General features: G+C 42.1%; 1 protein-coding gene across 3 annotated transcripts in view; it reads right to left on the reverse strand.

Moving 5' to 3' along the window:
• Positions 1-22,396, reverse strand: part of atrx (ATRX chromatin remodeler) — a 37,971-nt gene that overhangs the window by 3,169 nt on the left and 12,406 nt on the right. For all 3 annotated transcript variants that reach the window (XM_080287943.1, XM_026191120.2, XM_080287945.1), the window contains exons 20-31: positions 22,221-22,396; positions 22,010-22,127; positions 16,380-16,510; positions 16,022-16,116; positions 15,760-15,899; positions 13,893-14,043; positions 13,708-13,808; positions 12,828-12,936; positions 12,505-12,682; positions 10,776-10,967; positions 3,232-3,381; positions 1,494-1,610 (exon numbers count right to left, since the gene is read on the reverse strand). In XM_080287943.1, coding sequence (XP_080144069.1) covers positions 1,494-1,610; positions 3,232-3,381; positions 10,776-10,967; positions 12,505-12,682; positions 12,828-12,936; positions 13,708-13,808; positions 13,893-14,043; positions 15,760-15,899; positions 16,022-16,116; positions 16,380-16,510; positions 22,010-22,127; positions 22,221-22,396 — 1,658 coding nt within the window. The remainder of the gene's footprint in view (positions 1-1,493; positions 1,611-3,231; positions 3,382-10,775; positions 10,968-12,504; positions 12,683-12,827; positions 12,937-13,707; positions 13,809-13,892; positions 14,044-15,759; positions 15,900-16,021; positions 16,117-16,379; positions 16,511-22,009; positions 22,128-22,220) is intronic.

The following is a 22,396-nucleotide window of genomic DNA, read 5'->3' on the forward strand; positions in this document are numbered from 1 at the left end:
AATTTAAGAGGTTTATCCCTCAAAACTTTAAATACAATAAAGTTGCAAAAAATAGTTTCCCACCACAGGAAATTTATTTTGAGTGTCTTCATAGTTTTATTTTGGAGATACAGCAATTTTTATATACTGCAGGAAAAACAAAAAACAATCCTATGAAGCAAATTTGCAAAGAAAACAGCATGTGCATCATTTCACTGTGGGAAGTGTTACGAACAGCTGATAGGAACGGCAAAGCCTGTTTCTGGAATATTATGTTTTTGTTCCTGCAAGCGCTTTTTATGCAGTTTTTGCAAAGCTATATGTGGAACGAAACCGTGACCGAGGACAAGCTGATGGCATCAGATGTAAGTACAACTCCTCCGGTTTCATATGCAAAACAAATTATTGCGCTAGCTTACACGGTTCAGGTTCTACAGGGATTTAAAAATAGTTACGCAAAACGGAGCGTGCTGCTCTGACCGGCTTTAAAGGGTTAACAATGACTTTAAAAAAATAATATAAAATAGTGTGCAACACCACTGAAGTTTTTTTTTTTTAAACTCTTTTCAACCAACGGCAGTCACTCTCCAAATAACTTCTGCTTAGCTTTCCGAGCTTCCCTCGGGTCCTCTTAATCAGCGGTCTCCAACCTTTTTTGCGCCACGGACCGGTTTATGCCCGACAATATTTTCACGGACCGGCCTTTAAGGTGTCGCGGATAAATGAGGGAGGGGCTAATAATCGGCGCAGTCATTTTTAATGATCGTTGAAAGCCCAGATCGTAATCGTGATTAAAATTCGATTAATTGAGCAGCCCTACTCTCCCAAACAGATGGCAAAGTGAACAAAACATTTAAAAGATGCCAGATATTGTACCCTATGTATGGTAATCTTCAAAATGCGTAACGTCAAAAGGTGAATCATCTCCATCTGTGCAGCTCCACAGAAATCCTTCTAGCTTATTATTTGTATTTACAGCCCGCACATTTACTGTAATGTTGAGTCTCACCACTTTCAGCAACAACCAACAAAAAAAAGAAAAAAACCTGTAACTGATTAGCTGTGCCCAGCACCGCACAGCAGACAGATAAAGTTTGCGACCGTCTAATACAACAGTGAAAACCAAAAGTAGTCTAAATATTAGATTTTCATTAATCGGATGACCTGATGCACATGAAAGCATGTGTCAGCAAAATCACTTTTGACCTCCAAAACCTGCTTTGCAGAGTCTACTGCTTTCCGCTTACATAATGTCTCATATGTGATTATTTAATTTATAAAGACAGCGTATAGTAGTTTAAATTTTAAACAAAAAGTTCTGTTCACTCCATCAGTTGTTGTGCATTAATAGCTGCAGACGTTGAGCAGCGTGGGGCAGAGTTGGGCTGATCTGCTACCAGGACTGCTGTCACAATTAGCTGTGGGGTTTGAGGAATGTGAGTCGCCATGCTGCGGGGGGAAGGAGCGGGACGGGTGTGAGGCAGCAGTGGTGACATGTGGAGCTCATTACTTACCTCCAGCTGCTGGTTGGTCATGGAGGGCAAAGCTCCAATGTTGTAGGTGAAGTAGCTGGGGTTGTTCATGTCCGCGTGAGCGTATGCCGTCTGGTAGTTGGTCCTCATGGACATACCCTGAGAGATGAAAGACAAGAGGAAGAGACAGAGGAGGGAGTGAGGAAGCAGAGGCTAATTACGCAGGTGTTAAGAGCCACTGAGGCCATGATGGGAAAAACTAAACAATCGGCGAGGCTGACGAGAGACGACGGCCCACTTTGTCTGTCATATTTAGTCGCACATTGATGTGATGAGGTCTTCACTTCATGTTGAGTCTTCATGAAGTTTTCATATCTACACAAATAACTCCAAAAGCAACAAGCTGTCCAACATCAGCCCGCTCCCGCAGTATTAAATATGTGTGTGAAAGTAGTGACCTGAAGTAAACAGTCTCGTCCCAGCAAAGGCCAGCAGGATGCCGATGTTTGTATGTAATTGAGTCTCTGCTGCAGATGGTTTTCCCGTGCCCTGTAATCTGGCCATCCGGTATGCAAGGGGGGGGGTGTGTCTGTGTGTTTGTGTGTGTGTTGGGGGCCAGCAGGGATATTTGGACCTGGTCAGAGACAGGTGTGCAAACCTAAACAGTACAGAACTTTCAACACACATTAATCTACGCACACACACCTCTTTAACTTTAGCAGCATCCTCCGATGCTCTGCGCCTTTCATACGTTTTCACACAGACGGAAACCAAATCTAGCCTTTGCTTCCAAAATTCAGTATCTGAAATCTAAATTTATGGCATGAGCCTCGGTAAGCTTTGTACCAAGCTGAAGTCATCCCAGTGAGAACCAGGGCTCTTGGGTTCAATTTCGTTTTGGGCTCCCAATCGCATTCTCAGTTTTTCCCATTTCCCTGAGTTGCAAATGTGATATTCATACATGCAGCCCTCTCTAGCCGCCGCCAGGCCAAACCTTAAGTTGTGAAGACATTAGCAGAGCTTGGGTTACGTTCCAGTTGTTTCTCCTGCAAAGCAGGGCGTACAACACGATACCGAACAACCTCTTGATGATGATGGTGACCATTTCTGCTCTTTTGCTGAAAGACAGATCGAAGTGATGGGAACAGACCCCTCTCTTTACTGCGACTGGGAACCCTCTGTTCTCTTGAAAAGCAGAAGAGGCTCCAAGGGAAAATCAGCTTAAGGCATAGAGGGCAAAGAAGGGTAGAGTGTGTTGGAAAAATAATCATTAGTGTGAATTAGAATCTAGGATTACTCGAGGGGCGTAGAGGAGACCTGCTCTTGTTCTCTTACAATATACACATCTCAAAATAAACCCCACTAATTGCCCCACAACAGAGTGAAGGAAGAGGGGGGACAGTTATGTGTGTGAAGAGGACAGGAGTCCCTAAACCTCTGTGGTCTTACAGTAAGTAGCGCTGACACTGCTTAGACAGCCTTGGCGATTTGTACAGCAGCTCACTAGCCTGATGGTGGGCCAAAATGACCATGAGCAGAGCAAGGGGGAGCCTCTGTCATCTGCTTACTCTGAGTGATGAGAGGATTATACAGATCCAACACTAACTCGCACATCTTGACAAACAAAAGCGGGGCCCTGGTTCACCTCACACATTACTGTCAATGTTCTGGAGAGTGACAGCCCCGAGGCCTAAGTGCTGTACACGTGGCCCTTTGATTTTGGATCTGGTGGATTTGCTGGTGCGCGTCTGTATGCATGCGTTTTCTGCTCGCCGCCTACCTTTTTCTCTGCTTCATATTCAGCCCAAGCAGCCTTGCGGTCCTCCTCGCTCAAGGCTTCCTCCTCCTTGTGGTCCAGCAGAGAGTCGTGCTCGTGGTAACACACAATCTGGTCCTTATTGTTCTGCAGCATCTCAGCCAGAAAGGGATCCTACATCAAGGAAAGATGAGAAAAAAATATGGTCACGGTGGGTTTGAAATCATCATCATTAGAGGGGAAGGAAAGATTACTGTGGAGGAGCCACAGACCTCTTGAGCACTAAAGGTTCCTCTATATTCAGACCGCAAAGTACAAATCCTTTTTTAATTACAGAGGATTTCATGTGATGTGCAAAGAATGCAGCAAGAATACCCATGAACAGAGGTGCATATTTGCTGGATTAAAACAATGTGTTTCTCAATAAAAATGTTCTGTGAGCTCCAAACAGCTCTCTCTCTTTTAAAAAAATAAAAAATAAAAAAAAAATCTTTTGCTTAATTGGCAGTTTTTCAACATTCACTTGAAATTAACTTGTTACATTCAAAAGTTTCCATAAGCTCCATCCTTCTGTCTTTATCCACTGACCTGTGATGTCCCTGAATGGTCAATCTTCAAGACTTTTCTTTAAACTCAGCAACATTATCATCCACCTTACTCCTTACGGTTATTCCGATGACCTGGTCTGCAATTAAATATGGCCAGCAGCTCACAAGACTTTTTTTTTAAATTTGGAAACAAGAACACTCTTTTCTCCTAACCCCGTGGTTAAACTGGAAAACAAAACGCATGTGGACTCATCAAAGTGGCTACACCAGATCCATCATCCATACAAAGTGTACATGGTCTTTTTACACAGAAGCCATGAAGCATTTATACAGGAAATGACTAGCATGTGCACTTATGTTGCCAGTAGCGCTACCAGCTACCAGTTCCTTTGAATAAAAGAGCGCACACACCAAAATTGACATTGCAAACTGCTGCTACGCGATGCAATTTAGTGTTTTTTCTGTTTGTCACGCATTTGACTCTGAATATTTGTCACCTATGATTTAACTGCAACAGCTATATGGAGTTCAATTAGGGTCAGAAGTTTTATGCATGTGAAAAAGTGATTTGAAACTAAAATTCTAAGTTTTAAAGAACAGCAGCTCAAACAAAAGAGTAACCCTCAGATTTTTGACACTGCCCCCTAGTGACAGTAAACAGCTACAACCTGTAGACAACAGTGCAAAGCTGTGAGTTGGCTCTGCAAACCATGCTAAGCCCAACTTTCACAGGACTGGCTACAGGCGACAACCCCAAGTGAAGCCTGGCCATCTTGTTTTGACTGTGACCCACTCAAAGTGGATTCATTCTGTTGCACACACACTACCAAAGCATTGTGCATTTCATGAGAGAATTAAGAGTTAAAGGACTACAAACAAAATAACGTATGGTTAAATGTCACGTTGAGCAGTCAATAATATCATTTTTTTTTAAACCAACATTTTAGCCCCTTAAAAACAGAAAAGGTTCCAGATGCAATGCTAATTTTTCTCTACAGCACCTTGAATCTGCTTTTTTTGCAGAAACCTCTTAAGTTACTAAAATTCAAAAAACACCAACACTACATTTAAGGCATCAAATCTTCTCTTAAAGCAGATTAGCACGCGCTCAAATGTCAAACAACTCCAACAGTGACCTGAACGCACAATTCAAGAAAACGTGGAAAATTCTGTTCTGATACCAAAATAAAAAGATAAATACATTTATTTTTTCAGCACATGTGTTTTGAGGTTTCCATGGCTACACTGTTATTGAAAACAATACCTGTGAAAAATTAAGAGTTGGGCCAGGCTTCGCTCACACAAACATGGTTTAAATTACTCTCTGTGCAGCATGTTTGCTTTTCTTTGTCTCAACTTAGCTTTACATTAAACTGGAACCTTGCAATCTGGAGACGTCATACAGAAGTTGCATCATTTCAGCTCCACACGAGCCAATTCAGAGGGGCTCGGCCCTCCTCCCTTGCTCTTCGTGCTCTCAAGCTAAACAGTGACAATGGGTGAGACGACACAAACAAAATTAATCATCAATATAGTTAGCAGTAAGGAAAAGGAGGGTAAAAACAAAAAAAACAAAAGCCCCCAGAAACAAACGATAAAATTAATAGCGGATTGCAACCATTTCAAAATAAAAAGAAGAAGAGTGGTAATATGCAAGAGCCTCCCTGACTTCAGAGAGTAAAAAACAGGTGGCTGAAACAGGTAGAAGCAGACTGGGACACAGTGTTTCTCAACCCTGCACACCACAGCCTCCAACACTTGGATCCTGAAGCCAATTGTGCTCCTCATTGACATGTGTTTATGTTTCCCAGCCATCACACTCAATCAGGACAAAACCAGGCCACCCCTGAACAACCAGACATTTCAGAGCAGCAGCACAGGCAGCGATTCAACTGCTGCTTTACTCTCTAATTAGGACATAAAAGCACAGAAGAGCCCGTTGGTCTGACTTGGATAAAAGACACCCATCATGGTTTGTTCTGCCAAAATAAGTCCGCATGAGGTCAAATAAAGGTCACAATCAAGGCCACAACAAACACTTGGGATGCAGCATGCACGGCTCAAACAGCAGCATTTTACCGATTTAAACACCAAACTGAGTCTAGTGGTAAAGCTTTTATCTCGCTGCTGCCTTGTCTGAAGGGCAGATAGCAAAAGGTACACAACGACTGCTGACAGCTTTGCATCAGTCCTTAAAAGAATTAAAACCAACACACACCCTGTTTTCTCTGCTTAAAAAGAAATATTACTGCTTTGCTGAACAGAAACATGATTTTGAAATTACCCCGAAGGTTTAGGTGGCAAGAAGAAAAAACAAAGCTACCATCTGAGCGTGTAGAGAATGTGAGGTGTTTTTATCCAAATGAATGAAAGAGGAGTTTTTCTGACTGCTGGTCGAGTAACGGGTCAGTGGAGCTGCAGGTCAAATGACAGTATAGGCGCTCCCACTGGAACACTGTGCATTCTGGGATACCCAAGTAATCCCTACCAGCAGTGGCTCTGGGGTGGTCCGGTCCATCTCCCATCCTAGTGCTATGTGTGCGTGTATCCTGAGGCGGCACTAATGACTGTAGGTAACCTGACCTATGCTATTGTCATCTGTATGGAGCTGTATGTGGAAGACTATCAATTTACTGCAGGGAGGTTGAGGCAAAAGACTGCGGGTGGGCAGATGCTCAGAGTGGGCGGTAAATCAGCCAATTCAACTCCATTTGAATGTTTTCTCCCTTTTGAGAAAAGCACAGGGGAGACATTTGGTGCGCGTTTGCTCAGACGCAGCACTGGAGGTGGCAGGTAATGTCTGCAGGCGACCTCTAGACGTTCCTCAGTTAGGACACAAACTGCTCAATCGTAAGAAGATCCTGATAATCAGATGTTTCAAATCCAAGTACAGGAAGAGCCTCTGTAAATGCAAACTGAACCAGTACTTTCATTAGAACCTGCATGGTCTACTTACCAAACAAGGCTTTCACTAAATTTACCAATGCATGAGAACCTTTCCCAAGGCATGCATCCTTTAAACCAAATACTTGCACATGTATAAAAACAGCTCTCCTGCCAACAGTTCACAAATTATGTAAAGGAGCTTTCAAACGTGGCTGCCTCACACATCACAAAGATGAAAACTTGGGAGTCCATATAAGTGGGCCTCATGTAGACTTTACTACTTGGCACAGAAGCCTACGTATGCTTTACAAACAGATTTTAGGTGGCGCTTAACTGTAAAGAGGTATGATGCCATTAAAGTGCCGCCTACATAACAGGCAGCAGTTCTTTGGCCACATTATCAACTTTCTGAACATTTTCAAGCATGTTAACTCCATTTCCAAACTCCTAAGCGATCAGTTAATATGTTGACAATGAGGTTTCTATTATACCTGTCATTGCCACAATAGTAAGCCTCCACCAAGCCATAAAATATGAAGGATGAAAAGGGAAAAGGTTTAACACTTAGACAAGAAAAGAAAGCAGCAGAGCAAAAGAAATTCTCAGTTGTTCAGTTACAACAACTATTCCCAAATTGTGCACGAGTTTTTAATGCACTGGCATGGCTCTGTGTGTGTGTGTGTGTGTGTGTGTGTGTGTGTGTGTGTGTGTGTGTGTGTGTGTGTGTGTGTGTGTGTGTGTGTGTGTGTGTGTGTGTGTGTCACAAACTGCTTTTGACACACAGGTGCATCGGCCATAGCAACTAAGGGGTCTAAAGCAGGATCGCAACAGCAGGAATGTGAAGGTATGGGATATTTCTAATACCTAAACATTAAGTCCAGTCAAAACTCTCTCTCCCCACCAGCTGCACATAAGTGACACACAACTCTACCAACCTGCACTAAACAGTCTCTTCGCACAAATGTGCTCAACTGCTGCTCTTGTACCTGACATCAGGAGGCCGCCCCTGCCCTTAAAACCATGTTGTTTTTACACCCTCTGGGGCCTAAACACAAGTCAGAGGGTTTATCTAGCTGTCAGTCAATTAACAAAGAAACAAAAATCATGCATGTCATAAAGGGCTAAAAAAAGACAATAAACATACCACATTCCAATAAAAACAAGCCTCAGCTAGCAGCAGTGAAGGGTTCGCTACAGGAGACAGCCAGCTGGAGCGGAGGGTTGAGAGGGGGGAGATGAGAATATAAAAATAGGAATCAGTCTCTGAACAAGCCTGAGGTGAGAAACGGGTGGGAGACGAGAAGAGGCAGACTGCTGCTCTTTTCAGATTCATTCATTGGCTCCAAAGTCTCGCTACAGTCAGAATAAAGATGCCAATGCACTTCGATCAAACAGCTCTCAGGTCAGTCAAACAGTTTCAGTCTCAAAATCTGGAGTAGAGAGAAAGACTTTATGCTGTTTCACACGGTGATTTGTAAGCTGTGGGGTGATGAGAAAACAAGTGCAACTCTATGAATGACTGATCAGTCTCAAATGAGTCACTTTATCAATACAAGCCTTTAATGACAGATGAATATTCTGCTCATTGACTGGCAATGCCACAAGCAAAGTCAAAATGATTTCCTGTACAAACACCTACTGCATATAAATCATACCGAGAAGGATTGATCATAGAAAAGACAAATAAGTCGGAGTCTCTAAAGGTGGTCCCAAACAATCAGAGTATAGCAACAGAGGTCTGATGATGACTTCTGATTCTCCCCACCACCACCTGCAACCACTTAATTTCTTGCTTTAACTATAATTAGTGCTCTCTCTACATCAAGCTCAGGCATGTTTTCTAAAAGCAGGCAAAAAGCACTCTGGGAAGTAAAAGAAACAGTTTATCCAAGGAGAGATCGGCCTAACTGAGGGCAGGTAATTTACAACAACAGCATCACAAAGGACCTCTGTAAACTACCGATCATTCATGTAATGCTTGAAGACTATCTGAGGGAGATTCCCCTCCCCCCCTCCAAGGTCAAAAGTGACTTCCTACCTCTAATGAGACAAGCATGGTGTGCTTTATAGCTCCAGTCTGCTCCTGTCTATACTGTAGTTTAGGCACAGCCTGCCCACGGCCTTTCAGCGTTCCTAGCAGAGCCTAATGACCACTGTAGCCATGACCTGCTGAGAGCACGCCAGCCGGGCCGAGAGCGTACAATGCAGAGCACGTCTGCACGAGATGCTGGAGACTTTTATAAAAATTGTTCAAAGACTACCAACATAACTTTAAGTACAAGTGGTAGCATGTTAGATGGAAGTGTGTGATGAACAGGAAGTAGGCAAGAGTGTCTCAGAAAGAGATGGGTGGAGAGCAAAAAATCTCATGTCTGGGCTGAGAGGGCCTTCTTTGTCATTAGCGGGAAGCACGCCTGCTTCCTTTGTCTCCAATTAGTTTTTCTGAAGACTAGAGAGCCATCTTTAAGAGTGGGGTTTAAATAATGACCTTTCATCATTCAGGGGGAGGCCAGGGGGCGAAAAAAGAAAAACAACTTTACTGAGTTCACTTTGAACATTTGGAGGTAGAGAGGCGAGTCATAGTAGCAGATGGTCACAAAGATGGCAGAGAAAAGAAATGGCGTGGATGGAAGAGAGAGTGGGAACATGAGTAAAAGTGCAACTATAGGTACAGTATGAGGGTTGAGGTAAGGTCAAGTTAAATAAATATCCATAACAAAGCTTTGCAGAAAAAGAGCTAAATATCAGCTTCTCTGCGACCCAAGTCTTTTCTGCGTGGAAAAAAAACCCTGCACTTCACAGTGTGAAGAAATGGAGGAAAGAAAGTACAAGCTCTCTCGTTCTTGGCTGAAAATGATGGAGGGTGTCTGACTCATCTTCACATCATTCCAGATGGCAAATTCCTTCCGTAATACTGCAGTCCTGCTGCCACATCATAGTTAACCCCTTGGCCAAAAACAGGTTGGCTTTATAAGAGCTTGTCAGCTTCTCCGTCTTTAATACTGTGTCATATAAATGTCACTGGGCTCGTTAAAGATCATACACATCTAACAGGCCGCAGCTCAGTGAACACATCTTTCCTCTTCAGATCTCCAACTGTGCTCTGCTGCGCTCTAAGTAGGCTACTCTGGGTTTAGAGGAATATATGTGGTGGGAGAAATTATAGCAGCTGCTCACTGAGGGGATTCTCACACTGCTCCTACCTGATAATACTCATCAAGAGAGTGGCAAATGCAAATTATTCTGTCAATGTCAATAAAAAAACAACAAAAACAATTTCCAATGAAGGTGAACTGTAAGGACTTTTCTCCAATGAAAGAGCATGCAAGCTGTATATACAGTGGGTTTTTTTAAACCTGTCTGTTTACAAGTTTCTGCAGAGTAACCGGGGTCAAACCAAAACAAAGAGGTAAAACCACTTAAGAAACAGATCTGAATAAACCCAGAGAGTTCAAAAAAGGGAATGAGTGGGAAAGGAGGGGAGTAATTCAAAGATCAACAGAGAAGTAAAAAGCAGCAAGGAATGAATGAAAAAAAAGAGGAGTGCAGGTTTATAGCAGGGCAGCAGGAGTGTTGCAATGGGAAGACTATTTAGTAAATAGCAGTAAACAGACAGATCTGTGCAGCTGTGCTGGACTGGATGGTCCATGTAAGCGCTGTGTTCTTATTAAACCCCAGGGGGCCTAAATAGTGACACTGCACCTGCATTAGAAGAAAAGAAGAGGCGAGGGCAGGATTATGAAAGGAAACGAGAAGAAATACCGAGATCCCAGAAAGAGGCTAAGCAGGATACAAGCTGGCATTGGGTTTAAATAACAGTTTATCACTGAAGTGCAAAACTTCAAAAGGAAGAACAAGCTACTCGCTGAAAGTATGGAAAAAAAACAAGCTTGGCAATTATAATAGCATCCTGTGCCATGTTTGCTGAAGGAGAAAAAAAAAAAGCTATTTTACTACTGTTAATAGGTTTCAGCCTGTTTTCAACATTTCCTTCAAAGAAAAGCATGAATTCTCAGTCAATGATTCATCAAAGCCAAATTACATGTCTGATTTATAGTGTCAATTTAACTTAGGGTTAGGGTTGCTGAAAGCCCACCTTCTCGATCTAAATACATACAATATATGCATCTTTACCTTAGGAAGCATGGGTGTGGCTTTCTTGCTCTTCTTTTCAGAGGGATCATCCAGCAAGTCTGGCTCAAAGGTGTAGAGTTCGGCCAGCTCGTTCATCGTAAAGTGCCTCTCAATCTGCTGCTGGTCCACAACCCGGAATGACAGAGACTGTTTGGTTACCTGCCGCTCATAAATCTTCTCCTCCATTGTGCCCTAAAAAGGGAGAATGAAAAGAGATGAACAAAAAACGGAGGTTTAAAAAACATCAAGTGGCCCAGGAGTCAATCAGAATTACACAAGCACATCACATCCACCCTATACTGGATGAACACAGAGGCATCAATATCAAGACAATGCAGCAAGAATTCCAAGTACAGTTTAGTGAGTTCATTACCAATCTGCATTTCCTAATGAGGTAAAATGATGATTTAGGTCATCAATAGTTTGCCCAGCATGAATCCAATTCTATTGTCTGCCATACTCAAAGAGGTGTATTAGCCTAACAGCTCAACACAAATTGGTGCAGAGTTATTTGGAAGTAGAAACCGAACGATTTTCGCCTGATAGCAAATATTAACTGACCAGATTTATTTGCTTTTCTATTGTATTTTTAATAGTCAATAAATTAAAATTGCCAACTCTTCATTTAAAGAGATGGGAGAAATGCCCTTCAGCAATGTTTTGTGTCAATGTTGCATAGTTTGTCCACCAGAGGGCACTCTGCAACAGTAAATAAGTATAAGTAAATATAAATAAGTATACAAAAGAAATGTAACAGAAATGTGTCTGTTTAGAATGTTTGAAAGAAAAAAAACGTAAAAATTGACCAATATACTGGAAATTCGGCCAACACCGCTTATACATTTGCCATCACAGGAAACTAACTAGCATGCTAGATTTCTTCGGTCAGCACGTAGCATTTAGCTGATTGAAAGGTAAGCACTTCAAGCTATTTTACACTCACAACACACTAGCTAGACTTTAGAAAAAGTGTCTCATATTTCAGCTAAATTCAAAATGGTCAGAGTGAAACCAAAAGTCAAAAAGTTAAACAGAGTTGCCCGAACACCACCTACAGTTCAATGCCTCAAGTCAGCAAATCCACAACTTCCCAGCCCATCGATGCTGCATTAGTCACCTAATTAGCCATGCATTTATCAAAATCTATATATAAAGTCAATATTAGTCCCAAAAATTCAACAGCAGCTCATCTCTAGCTGAATTTCACAAGTCTTAATTGTTGTCACCTTAACCTTCTAGGACCTGGCGTCCACATATGTGGACATTTTGGGTTGTCTGTACCTAAAAACACTAATGTTTCTCTACGAGGGCCTGATATCCACTTATGAGGACATTCTAATGCCACTGTTCTATCAAAATTTAAAACGAATGTCCTCATATGTGGCTCTCATTTTTCTTAGAAACAAAAATCAGGTTAAAAAAAAAAACCTGGCAATTCTTTGTTTTTACATTCATGAGGTCCCAATATGCCCAAATATCAAAGAGAAATTAAAAATGCATGCCATGGAAGAGCTCGGGTCTTAGGAGGTTAAACCATTCTTATACTTTGTTGTGGCTTTTCAACGTTTGCTGGCTTTGCTGGTAAATGTTGTAAACTTATACAGAGCATCTTGCATGAAACTGTTTATACTCATGAAAGTCTTAATCTATATACAAAGACCAACTACCTGCTTGCTGGTTATTGGTGGCTAGTTTACCTGCAAATGTATTGACTTTTATTAAACTTCACCTGGGCAAGCAACCTGTAGACGTAGACAGTCTTAAGCTGCCCAAAGCGGTAAACCCTGAAGATACTCTGGATGTCATAGGATGGATTCCAGGAGGCATCGAAGATGATGACCCGATTTGCTGCCACCAGGTTGATGCCAAGTGAACCAGCTCTTGTAGAAATGAGAAACAAACGGCCTCTGTGTATGAAAATGGAACAAAAGGAGACACATCACAATTATATCCTGTGTCACGTGCAAAAATGTTGCTTTAAGATTCTCATGCTCTTTTTTTGCAAAGTCGCTGTCATCATTTTGCATTTTGTAAACACAGCAAAGATGTCACCTTGTGTTACTGGTGTCATTAAACTCCTCGGCCCACTTCTTCCTGGTGGTGGCATTGGTAGAGCCGTCCAGACGATAGTAGTCAATGTTCCTGAACCACTTGCCTTCACCTTCACAAACACGAGAGGAACGAAATCTGATTTGCCATCTGCCGTCTACGTTCAACAGAAACTTCAAAAGCACATGTATCTGCGTCAGTGCTGCCTTTTGCTTGTCAAAGAGACTTAGTTTTGGTATTAACAGGCAGCAGATAGATGGCTGTGTTGGTTAGAGGCCAGCCATGTTTAGCCTTCAAGATGGCCAAACCAACCCCTCCCACCAGCCTTCATAACCAACATTTCAGCATGTTTCCAATTACGGCACTGTGATCTTTTCATTACAAATTACAAACCCTTGAGCAAACATTTTTTGTCGAATAAAAAGTCAAGGTCTAATCATTTTCAAAATGAAAGCAAAAACAGCTGCTGAAGTTTAATTAGGAACATGACCTTACACCAGCGGCAATGTGTGTATGTTGGTGTGTGTTTAAGAGTAATAAGCACACCAGTACACATGTAAGAATACATGCTGCGTGTGGGTTGACTTATGAGTCGAAAACCTGCATTTCTATGAAAATGCTTCATCCTTATCCAAGGCTCATGTTAAAATTTTTTAACACAGTTTCTCTCATACACACATACACTCACTCACACACACACACACGTCACTTTAAAAAGCGCAGTGTAAAACCACAAAAATGAATCTTGGGACAAAATGAAGCTTGCCAATCTCAACTCGCTTATAATACTAAAACAGTGCTTGGCTAAGTCTAGCAAGTCAGAAACAGGGCATAGGTTCATTTTTGCATAGTGTAATGCTATGTAAAAATGCCCAAAACATACCTTTGTATGGAGAAATTTTCTCTTCATCTTTAGCTCTGCAAGCCAACTCTAAGAAATCCTCAATCAGATCCAGAGAGATGAGAGACTGACTGAACACCAACCTAAAGACAAACACAGAGACACACCTTGCAATGACACTGCAAACTGACAAAGGCTACGCTTGCACACAGTACAAACACACTTACACTTTGTCGTCTACTTCCTCAGCCATGCGCAGGATCTCAAAAAGCAGCATTATCTTCCCTGAGTGCTCCAGGATCTCAGCGTCAGCCTCCGTGACAAACTCCTTGTGCCAGTCAGCAGTGGGACTTCCTGGTGCAGAGCCAGAGGGCCGAGCTGTTCATAATACAGAGTTACAGATTAGCCTACATGCATCTGACAACAACAAGCCTGTAACAGACACTGAGTTTCCAAAGCTGAGGCCCACTATTACATGGTTGTCTATTGTGTTACAGCAGTTAAGTGTGTGAAAATTATTCTTTTTATTTAGTTTTAATATGTCTGTAAACTCAACCAAGCACTTAATACGTGGATACTATTAGTGATTCCAAACTCAAGCTTCTACTGCCACTGCTAGATCTGCATATGCAAAATTGCTTTTTTTGCATAACACAATGATGCCAATAGCATGCTGATCATTTTGATTTGATACATTTTGACTAAGTGATTAGTGGACCTGGGTAGTAGATGATCATCCTAACATTACTGGCACTGTCATAATTTTGTCCCAGACCATCTTCCATTACATGACAGTTACTGCTACATTTAAACAGCTCTCTCAGTATTATGCAGTACAACTGCTGGTGCATGATATAGTGTACCTTTGGAGTCACAGCCAGTCCCACACATGTGTACAAAATCAAGCACTTAACCATGCAGTCTGCCTTTACCAACATTTATGAAAGAACAAGTCCTTCTGAAGAACGTGGTACTGTAATAGGATGCCACCAACGCAACGTGATCCCCCCCCCCCCATTTTCCACGATTAGCTATAAGTGGTGTTACTGCAAAGTGGAAGTGTTTAGGAACCACAGCAAGTCATCCACAAAGCAGCAGACCACAAAATGCTACAGAGCCGGGTCACCGAGCGCTGAGCCACACAGAAGTCGCCAAGACTCGCACTTAAAACCTGTAGAGTTCCAAAACTCCTCTGGCATTAACCTCAGCACAGAAACTGCCTCATTTCACAGGTTTCTATGACCGAGCATCTACAGTAGGTGTGATGTATAGATGGCTCTGTACTTTGATCCATATACTGTATCTCCATGAATCTTTGACTTTAAAGGAAACAGAAGATTTTAGACTCACTCAAACCCACAAGTAGCTGCTCATCCCTACCAACCAGTAAAGTTCCAGTTTAAATCCAGGTATTTTCAGGTGTGACCCTTTAGGTATAAAAGGTCATCACTTTTTCCATGTCATTCTATTAGGCCTTTAATTAAAACTTTTGCTTAATTAGCGTATTGATTTTTTTTTTTCTTAATAGGCATAAAAATTCTCACATTATAGCTAAAAATGTGTTTAAAGACTTTGAATCAAATCATCCTGGATTAAAGTGAGAAGTCAAGACATCTATGGAGACATCGGGTTCATGAGAATGGGATGGAAATGCGTGCATTTCATATTTGTTTATACTGAGAGGCGCACTCATCAACAGCTTCTGCCTGTAGCAGCAGCTGGATGTGAAGCCTCCTAATTTCTAAATAAAACAGAAGGATATCACAATATAATCATCATTCCTCAGTATGTGGGAATGAATAAGGACAAGGGCAAATGGATCAGCTTGGAGCCTAAAATAAGGCTGCAATAGGGGCTTTTTTTTCCCTTCTTTTTTTTTTTTTTTTTTTTACCTAGGCTCAGACAAGCAGGTAGTGTGCTTGGTTCCCTGAGGTCAGTTCTGATAAAACAGATTCCCCCTCTCACTAACTAATTACTTAGAGAGTAGGAAGGACTGAATCAGAGCCTGAAATGTTATATAGATATACAGTACAGTTCATGACCCTCTTAAACCCAGCCAATCGTAGTCCCCTCTGTGTGTTATTGCACACTCACGTTCCTCTACAGTCTCCGCTCTGTTTCGGCCCTCGCCGTTCCTGCCACGAGAGCTGGTGTTCCACTCTTTGATGACCTCAACATCATCACTGTCCGAATCGTCAGATCCCCTCTTTTTCCCTTTTCCCTGCTTCTTTTTCCTATTAGCCAGGAGGCACAGCGAGACTGGGTTAGCAAGAGTAAGATGCCGAGTAGAAAAGCAGTTTAATTATGTCATATCTGTATAAAGAAATAAATAAATAACAAACAAACATGACTTTACTTTTTGATCTTCTCATCTTCGGAGGTCAGACTCATTGAGGATTCTTCTGTTTCTGAAGCGATGAAGTCGTCCATGCTGTCCTCGTCAAAGAAACCCTGCGGGAAAGTACACTTGTGTGAGATTCAACTGTGCAGCAATGCAGGTCAGCTGTACGCAGGGCTCGATCTTGGGCAGCAGAAACGATGCATAAGGGGAAAAGTTTTGCTTCAGTAGCAGTATGTGGTGTTCTTGCTCGAAGCGTGACCTGTCAGCAATGTGTTTCTATTGTTTTGCTACAGTGTGCGCAATTTGTGGGAATGTATTTCTAGTTTTTCAGTCAGTGTTTGCTGTGGTTTAGTCTCGTCTTCCCCAGCCCTACCCTGTTTTCTTTACTGATGTAGTCCAGCTGAAGGCACCAGGGATGGGTCCAGATTCTGCTGAGCATCTGGAAATCCTGGAAGAGTTTGGTCCCCGCGCGGCCCCGGCTCCCCTCCACAGCATTCCCCACACCTGCACGCAAGGGAAAGAATATGAGGGAGAAGATGGATGTGTGTTTGCATTACGTACCTGACAGCATGCTCTTAAACCTTTTATACATACAGACGATAAGAACAGGAGCAACTGAGTTTAACTCTCTGTAATCTTTCAAAAAGAGGAAACCTGACAAACTGACAGACAGCTAAACTTAACTAAGAAATTTCTGAGAACACCAATCATAATTTCGTTTTCATTTTAAGGATCACAAACCACTCTTTCAAACTACATATGATCCATTAAGAGCTTTAAATTTACATGTTTTCACAGCCCATCATCAAACAATGTAAAACAATAAATAAATAAACTCTTGTTTTTAATAATTAAAAAAATATATTTTGGTCATGAGAGATTGTTAGAAACACAATTCACACCTTTGTCAGTATTAAGCCTTTAAGCTGTAACCACACAGGGCTGAATGGCAGGAGAAGTAAGAGTGGCATTCCATGGTGGTTCAAAATCTCCCATCTGCACTGACACTGTACCGCCTCTTCCTTGGATCTTATCCCTCCTTCTGAAACCTCAGCATTATCATTCGCTTCTTTTTTCACATCTTCCTCTACCTTTTCCACCACTACTCCCTCTCTCCCTTGTATCCAATTCATCATCTTCCTTCCACACCCCGTGCCTCAACTCCACTGTCTAAAACGTGCATAAGTCTTTTAGTCGGAATAATTAAACAGTTTGTTACTGTCAGCAGATTAAACATGCATTTCTCCCCAGTAAATGAACTGCTCACAACTAGCCAGCCATAACAACAAATGAGCTTTGACTAACCAGTTTTGGACTCCTCCACAGTAAACAGATATGGAAGCTTCACACAGCTGAGGTAAACAGTAATTTGACAGTTAATACAGATTAATGCTGGCCGGAGTGTCAGAGGTGGATATAGCAAAATATTTAATTGGTACTCAGAGGTTGTTTTTTTTTTTTTTTCTCCATAGTGAACAAGCTCTAAGCAATCCCAACTCATCTTAAAAAGGATTCAACTCAATTTTAAACCTACACACAACACTGAAAAAACAACAAAGCAAAAGGTCTGTGAAGGTTCTCAGTCATCCAGGTCATCATAGTCTAAGAAGCTTGGAAAGAAAAGCGTCTGGACTTCTTTAGGTTGCTTGAAGACATTTCACCTCTCATCCGAGAAGCTTCTTCAGTTCTAGGAACTGAATTCAAGAACGGAAGAACCTAGAACTGAAGAAGCTTCTCGGATGAGAGGTGAAACGTCTTCAAGCAACCTAAAGAAGTCCAGACGCTTTTCTTTCCAAGCTCCTTAGACAACAAAGCAAAAACAGCATTTGGAGTGAGACTCACATTTGAGCTCTAATTTTATCAATTATCCTCAAGACGCTTTTAAAAGTTGATTCGAGGTCAGCGCTCCACCCATCAGGCCTTTATAGTAAGAGTAGCCAGGGGGAAGTCGCTCCTGTCTAAAAGACACATGACAGCCTGCTGGGAGTTTGCCAAAAGGAACCTTAATGACTTTCATACAGTTAGAAGAAATATCGTCTTGTCTGACAAAACAAAGATTGAATTATTTGGTCACGATATCCAACAGCATGTATCGTGGAAACCACAATTCAGGAATGCCTCGTTGACACTGTTGTTACAGGTCAACACAGCGGTGGCTGACTGTGACAGTTTTTCTGTTACATAATGTGGGAGATTAGCTGGACAGACGCATAGAAAAAATGGATTTAAAAAAAAAAAAAGTCTAACTTTACTCTGAGATCCTGAGAGCTCTAAAGTGTCCACGTCAACAAGATAATGACCTAAAAGGTGCTGCCAGATAGATACAAAAGTGGCTTGGGTTGAGCTCTAAAATGTTTTCCAGAAACAATTCTGTTTTTGAACAGTTATGAAAAAGATTATCATCAGGAATATTGTGCTGCATTAGTTATTAATCTTTGACTTCTCTTCCACAGGCTGTATTTTATCCTGTCTTCCTCCCCTCAACCCCAACTGGTTATAGCAGACGGCTGCCCCACCCTAAGCTTGATTCTGCCAGAGGTTTTTCCTTCCCACTATTGTCAAGTGCTTGCGCATAGGGGGGTCGTCTGATTGTTGGAGTGTTTTCTCAATTATTTTAAGGTGCTTATCTTACAATATCAAGCTCCTCGAGTTGACTATTGCCGACATTTGGTACTATATGAATTAAATTTAACTCTTATTTGCTCTCGTCGTCTTATAGCATCATGTTTCCCCCTCTAATTCCTAAAAGGGCAAACTCCCTCACCATTTAGATCAAACTGAGCCAAGATGATAAAAATCGCCTCTGAGAGCTAGAGAGTACAGACATCAACGAAATACTCAAAGCATGCCCGGAGAGACCTGAAAATGGCTGTGCACATTATCGGCACATCAAACCTGGTTGAATTTTTTACATTTTTCTGCCAAGAAGGATGGGAGATCACTTTTAATATGATTTGAGGATGGCTCAGCTGCCAAGACTTCCTTCAACAACAAAGTACAAATGCAAAGGTCGGAATACTTGCAAATTAGCCATTTCATTATTTTTCTTACATTTACACAATACCCAAAGACCTGTTTTTGTTTGAACACGGTTGAGTATTGTGTGCAGACAGACAAGAAAATAAAATAAATTCGATCCATTTTAGATTAGTCTGAAAATGTGGAAAACGTGCAACGGCCTGAAAACTTTGCTTGATTTTGACTGTGCAGCGCATTTACAAAGTAATTGTACAGACAAAACTAAGCAATAAGTGCAAATCATTCTTCTCAAGGAATGAACACTGAAACCACAAAATCACAATAAAGCCGATGATTAATAGCTAATTCTTAGCCTTATAATCTGCTCCATCAGCTGCTTCCTAGAGCAAAAAGCAGTCGCTAAAACACTAACGTACCTATTCAGGATGCTGACCTGCACTGACCCCAAGACATCAGAAGTTAGTTCAAGTTTTACATAAGCAGTGGAATTAAAGGAGAGAATATTTATGGCTATTCCCACCACAACCCGTGGTGGTCTTTAGTCTGAAGACACCACTTTAAAACACTAAATCCTCTGTCACAACATCAGCGCTGTGCACTGTGGACAACCCAGCCTAATGAGCCACAACACATACAGTGGGGCAAAGAAGTATTTAGTCAGCCACCGATTGTGCAAGTTCCCCCACTTAAAATGATGACAGAGGTCAGTAATTTGCACCAGAGGTACACTTCAACTGTGAGAGACAGAATGTGAAAAAAAAAATCCATGAATCCACATGGTAGGATTTGTAAAGAATTTATTCGTAAATTAGGGTGGAAAATAAGTATTTGGTCACCTCAAACAAGGAAAATCTCTGGCTCTCACAGACCTGTAACGTCTTCTGTAAGAAGCTTTTCTGTCCCTCACTCGTTACCTGTATGAATGGCACTTGTTTGAACTCATCATCTGTATAAAAGACACCTGTCCACAGCCTCAAACAGTCAGACTCCAAACTCCGCCATGGCCAAGACCAAAGAGCTTTCGAAGGACACCAGGAAAAGTATTGTAGACGTGCACCAGACTGGGAAGAGTGAATCTACAATAGGCAAGCAGCTTGGTGTGAAAAAATCAACTGTGGGAGCAATCATCAGAAAATGGAAGACATACAAGACCACTGATAATCTCCCTCGATCTGGGGCTCCACGCAAGATCTCATCCCGTGGGGTCAAAATGATCATGAGAACGGTGAGCAAAGATCCCAGAACCACACGGGGGGACCTGGTGAATGACCTGCAGAGAGCTGGGACCAAAGTAACAAAGGTCACCATCAGTAACACACTACAACGGCAGGGAATCAAATCCCGCAGTGCCAGACGTGTCCCGCTGCTGAAGCCAGTGCATGTCCAGGCCCGTCTGAAGTTTGCCAGAGAGCACATGGATGATACAGCAGAGGATTGGGAGAATGTCATGTGGTCAGATGAAACCAAAGTAGAACTTTTTGGTATAAACTCAACTCGTCGTGTTTGGAGGAAGAAGAATACTGAGTTGCATCCCAAGAACACCATACCTACTGTGAAGCATGGGGGTGGAAACATCATGCTATGGGGCTGTTTTTCTGCCACGGGGACAGGACGACTGATCCGTGTTAAGGACAGAATGAATGGGGCCATGTATCGTGAGAATTTGAGCCAAAACCTCCTTCCATCAGTGAGAACTTTGAAGATGAAACGAGGCTGGGTCTTCCAACATGACAATGATCCAAAACACACCGCCCGGGCAACAAAGGAGTGGCTCCGTAAGAAGCATTTGAAAGTCCTGGAGTGGCCTAGCCAGTCTCCAGACCTCAACCCCATAGAAAATCTGTGGCGGGAGTTGAAAGTCCGTGGTGCTCGGCGACAGCCCCAAAACATCACTGCTCTCGAGAAGATCTGCATGGAGGAATGGGCCAAAATACCAGCTACTGTGTGTGCAAACCTGGTAAAGACCTATAGTAAACGTTTGACCTCTGTTATTGCCAACAAAGGTTATGTTACAAAGTATTGAGTTGTATTTTTGTTATTGACCAAATACTTATTTTCCACCCTGATTTACGAATAAATTCTTTACAAATCCTACCATGTGGATTCATGGATTTTTTTTTCACATTCTGTCTCTCACAGTTGAAGTGTACCTCTGGTGCAAATTACTGACCTCTGTCATCATTTTAGGTGGGGGAACTTGCACAATCGGTGGCTGACTAAATACTTTTTTGCCCCACTGTACCAACAATCCCTCCAAACACTCCTGTTCTTAAATACCAGCCCTCCTGTTCTTTGCTTTTGGTGTAAAACCTCTGGCCCCTTCTCCCTAGAAATTTCTTTCCCTTCCCTTTATGCCCCACATCCCTCCCCTCTTACCCCACACCCTCACTCCCAGAGCTCTTCATTAGGGAGACGTGGGAAACTGGGCTTAAACCCTGCCTGCGGCACTGTGCCAGCTGCCACTCTTTCACTCACACTCACACACACACACACACTCTCTCTCTCTCTCTCTCTCAGAGGAAAAGTTCACTAAATGACTTACTGCGCCACCAGAAAGACCCTCCATTTATCTAAAAACCTTGTCTGAGCAAATCCAGTAAGGAGAGCGCTTTCAAGAGAAACAGAACTCCCGCAGTAGGATTTAACCTAGTCCTAGCCTATACATGTTTTCCAGTCGAATTCCCTAATTTTGTTTTAGTCTAAGCGTGGTCTAAATCTTTGTATGAGCAATCAGATCAGACTTGTCACTGGGAAAGCACTGCTAGCAGCCACAAGAGTCCCTGCTGTTTATAACCCCCAAAGATCCAAATAGTTTAAAGCAGTGGTTGTCAAACTGCACCATGGGCCCACACTGGTGAGGCAGAGAGCCACTGCAGCAGGGCGTGAATAACCATGGGAAAAATATGGGGAGTTAAATTAACACAATTTTAGTACCAAAGAGTTTTCCTCTAGTTGGGACTAAAACTTAGGGTTGTTGAACATCAACAAAGCAAAAAACAAACTGCACTAAAGCTTGGTTCTCACCTGTGAAGTGCTCCAGGTAGTATCTGTAAAGTTTAGCCTGGATTGGAGTCATTCTGACTGACAACACATACTCATGCTTGGGAGGTAGGAACTTGGTGAGTGCAGTGTAATCTTTTCTCTGTAGGAAAAGCAAATGCATTATTTAAGCAGGAAGTCAAAGGAGGCCTGAGAGAATCATTTCAAACACAAAAATGTTTTTTTAAATATATACCTGGACGCATCCAGCAAGCATCTCATAAAGAATGTGAGCTCTTTTCTTCATGACCCGGACATCTTGTAGGGTGGAGTCAGCACACTGACCGTTCTGGATGGGGTTAATAAAGCGGTTCCTAAACTCCTTAACTGAACCAAGCAGGTTTTCCTTAATGAAGTTCACCATGCAGTGGT

The sequence above is a fragment of the Astatotilapia calliptera genome, chromosome 2 (assembly GCF_964374335.1).
Source record: "Astatotilapia calliptera chromosome 2, fAstCal68.1, whole genome shotgun sequence".
Taxonomy (NCBI): domain Eukaryota; kingdom Metazoa; phylum Chordata; class Actinopteri; order Cichliformes; family Cichlidae; genus Astatotilapia; species Astatotilapia calliptera.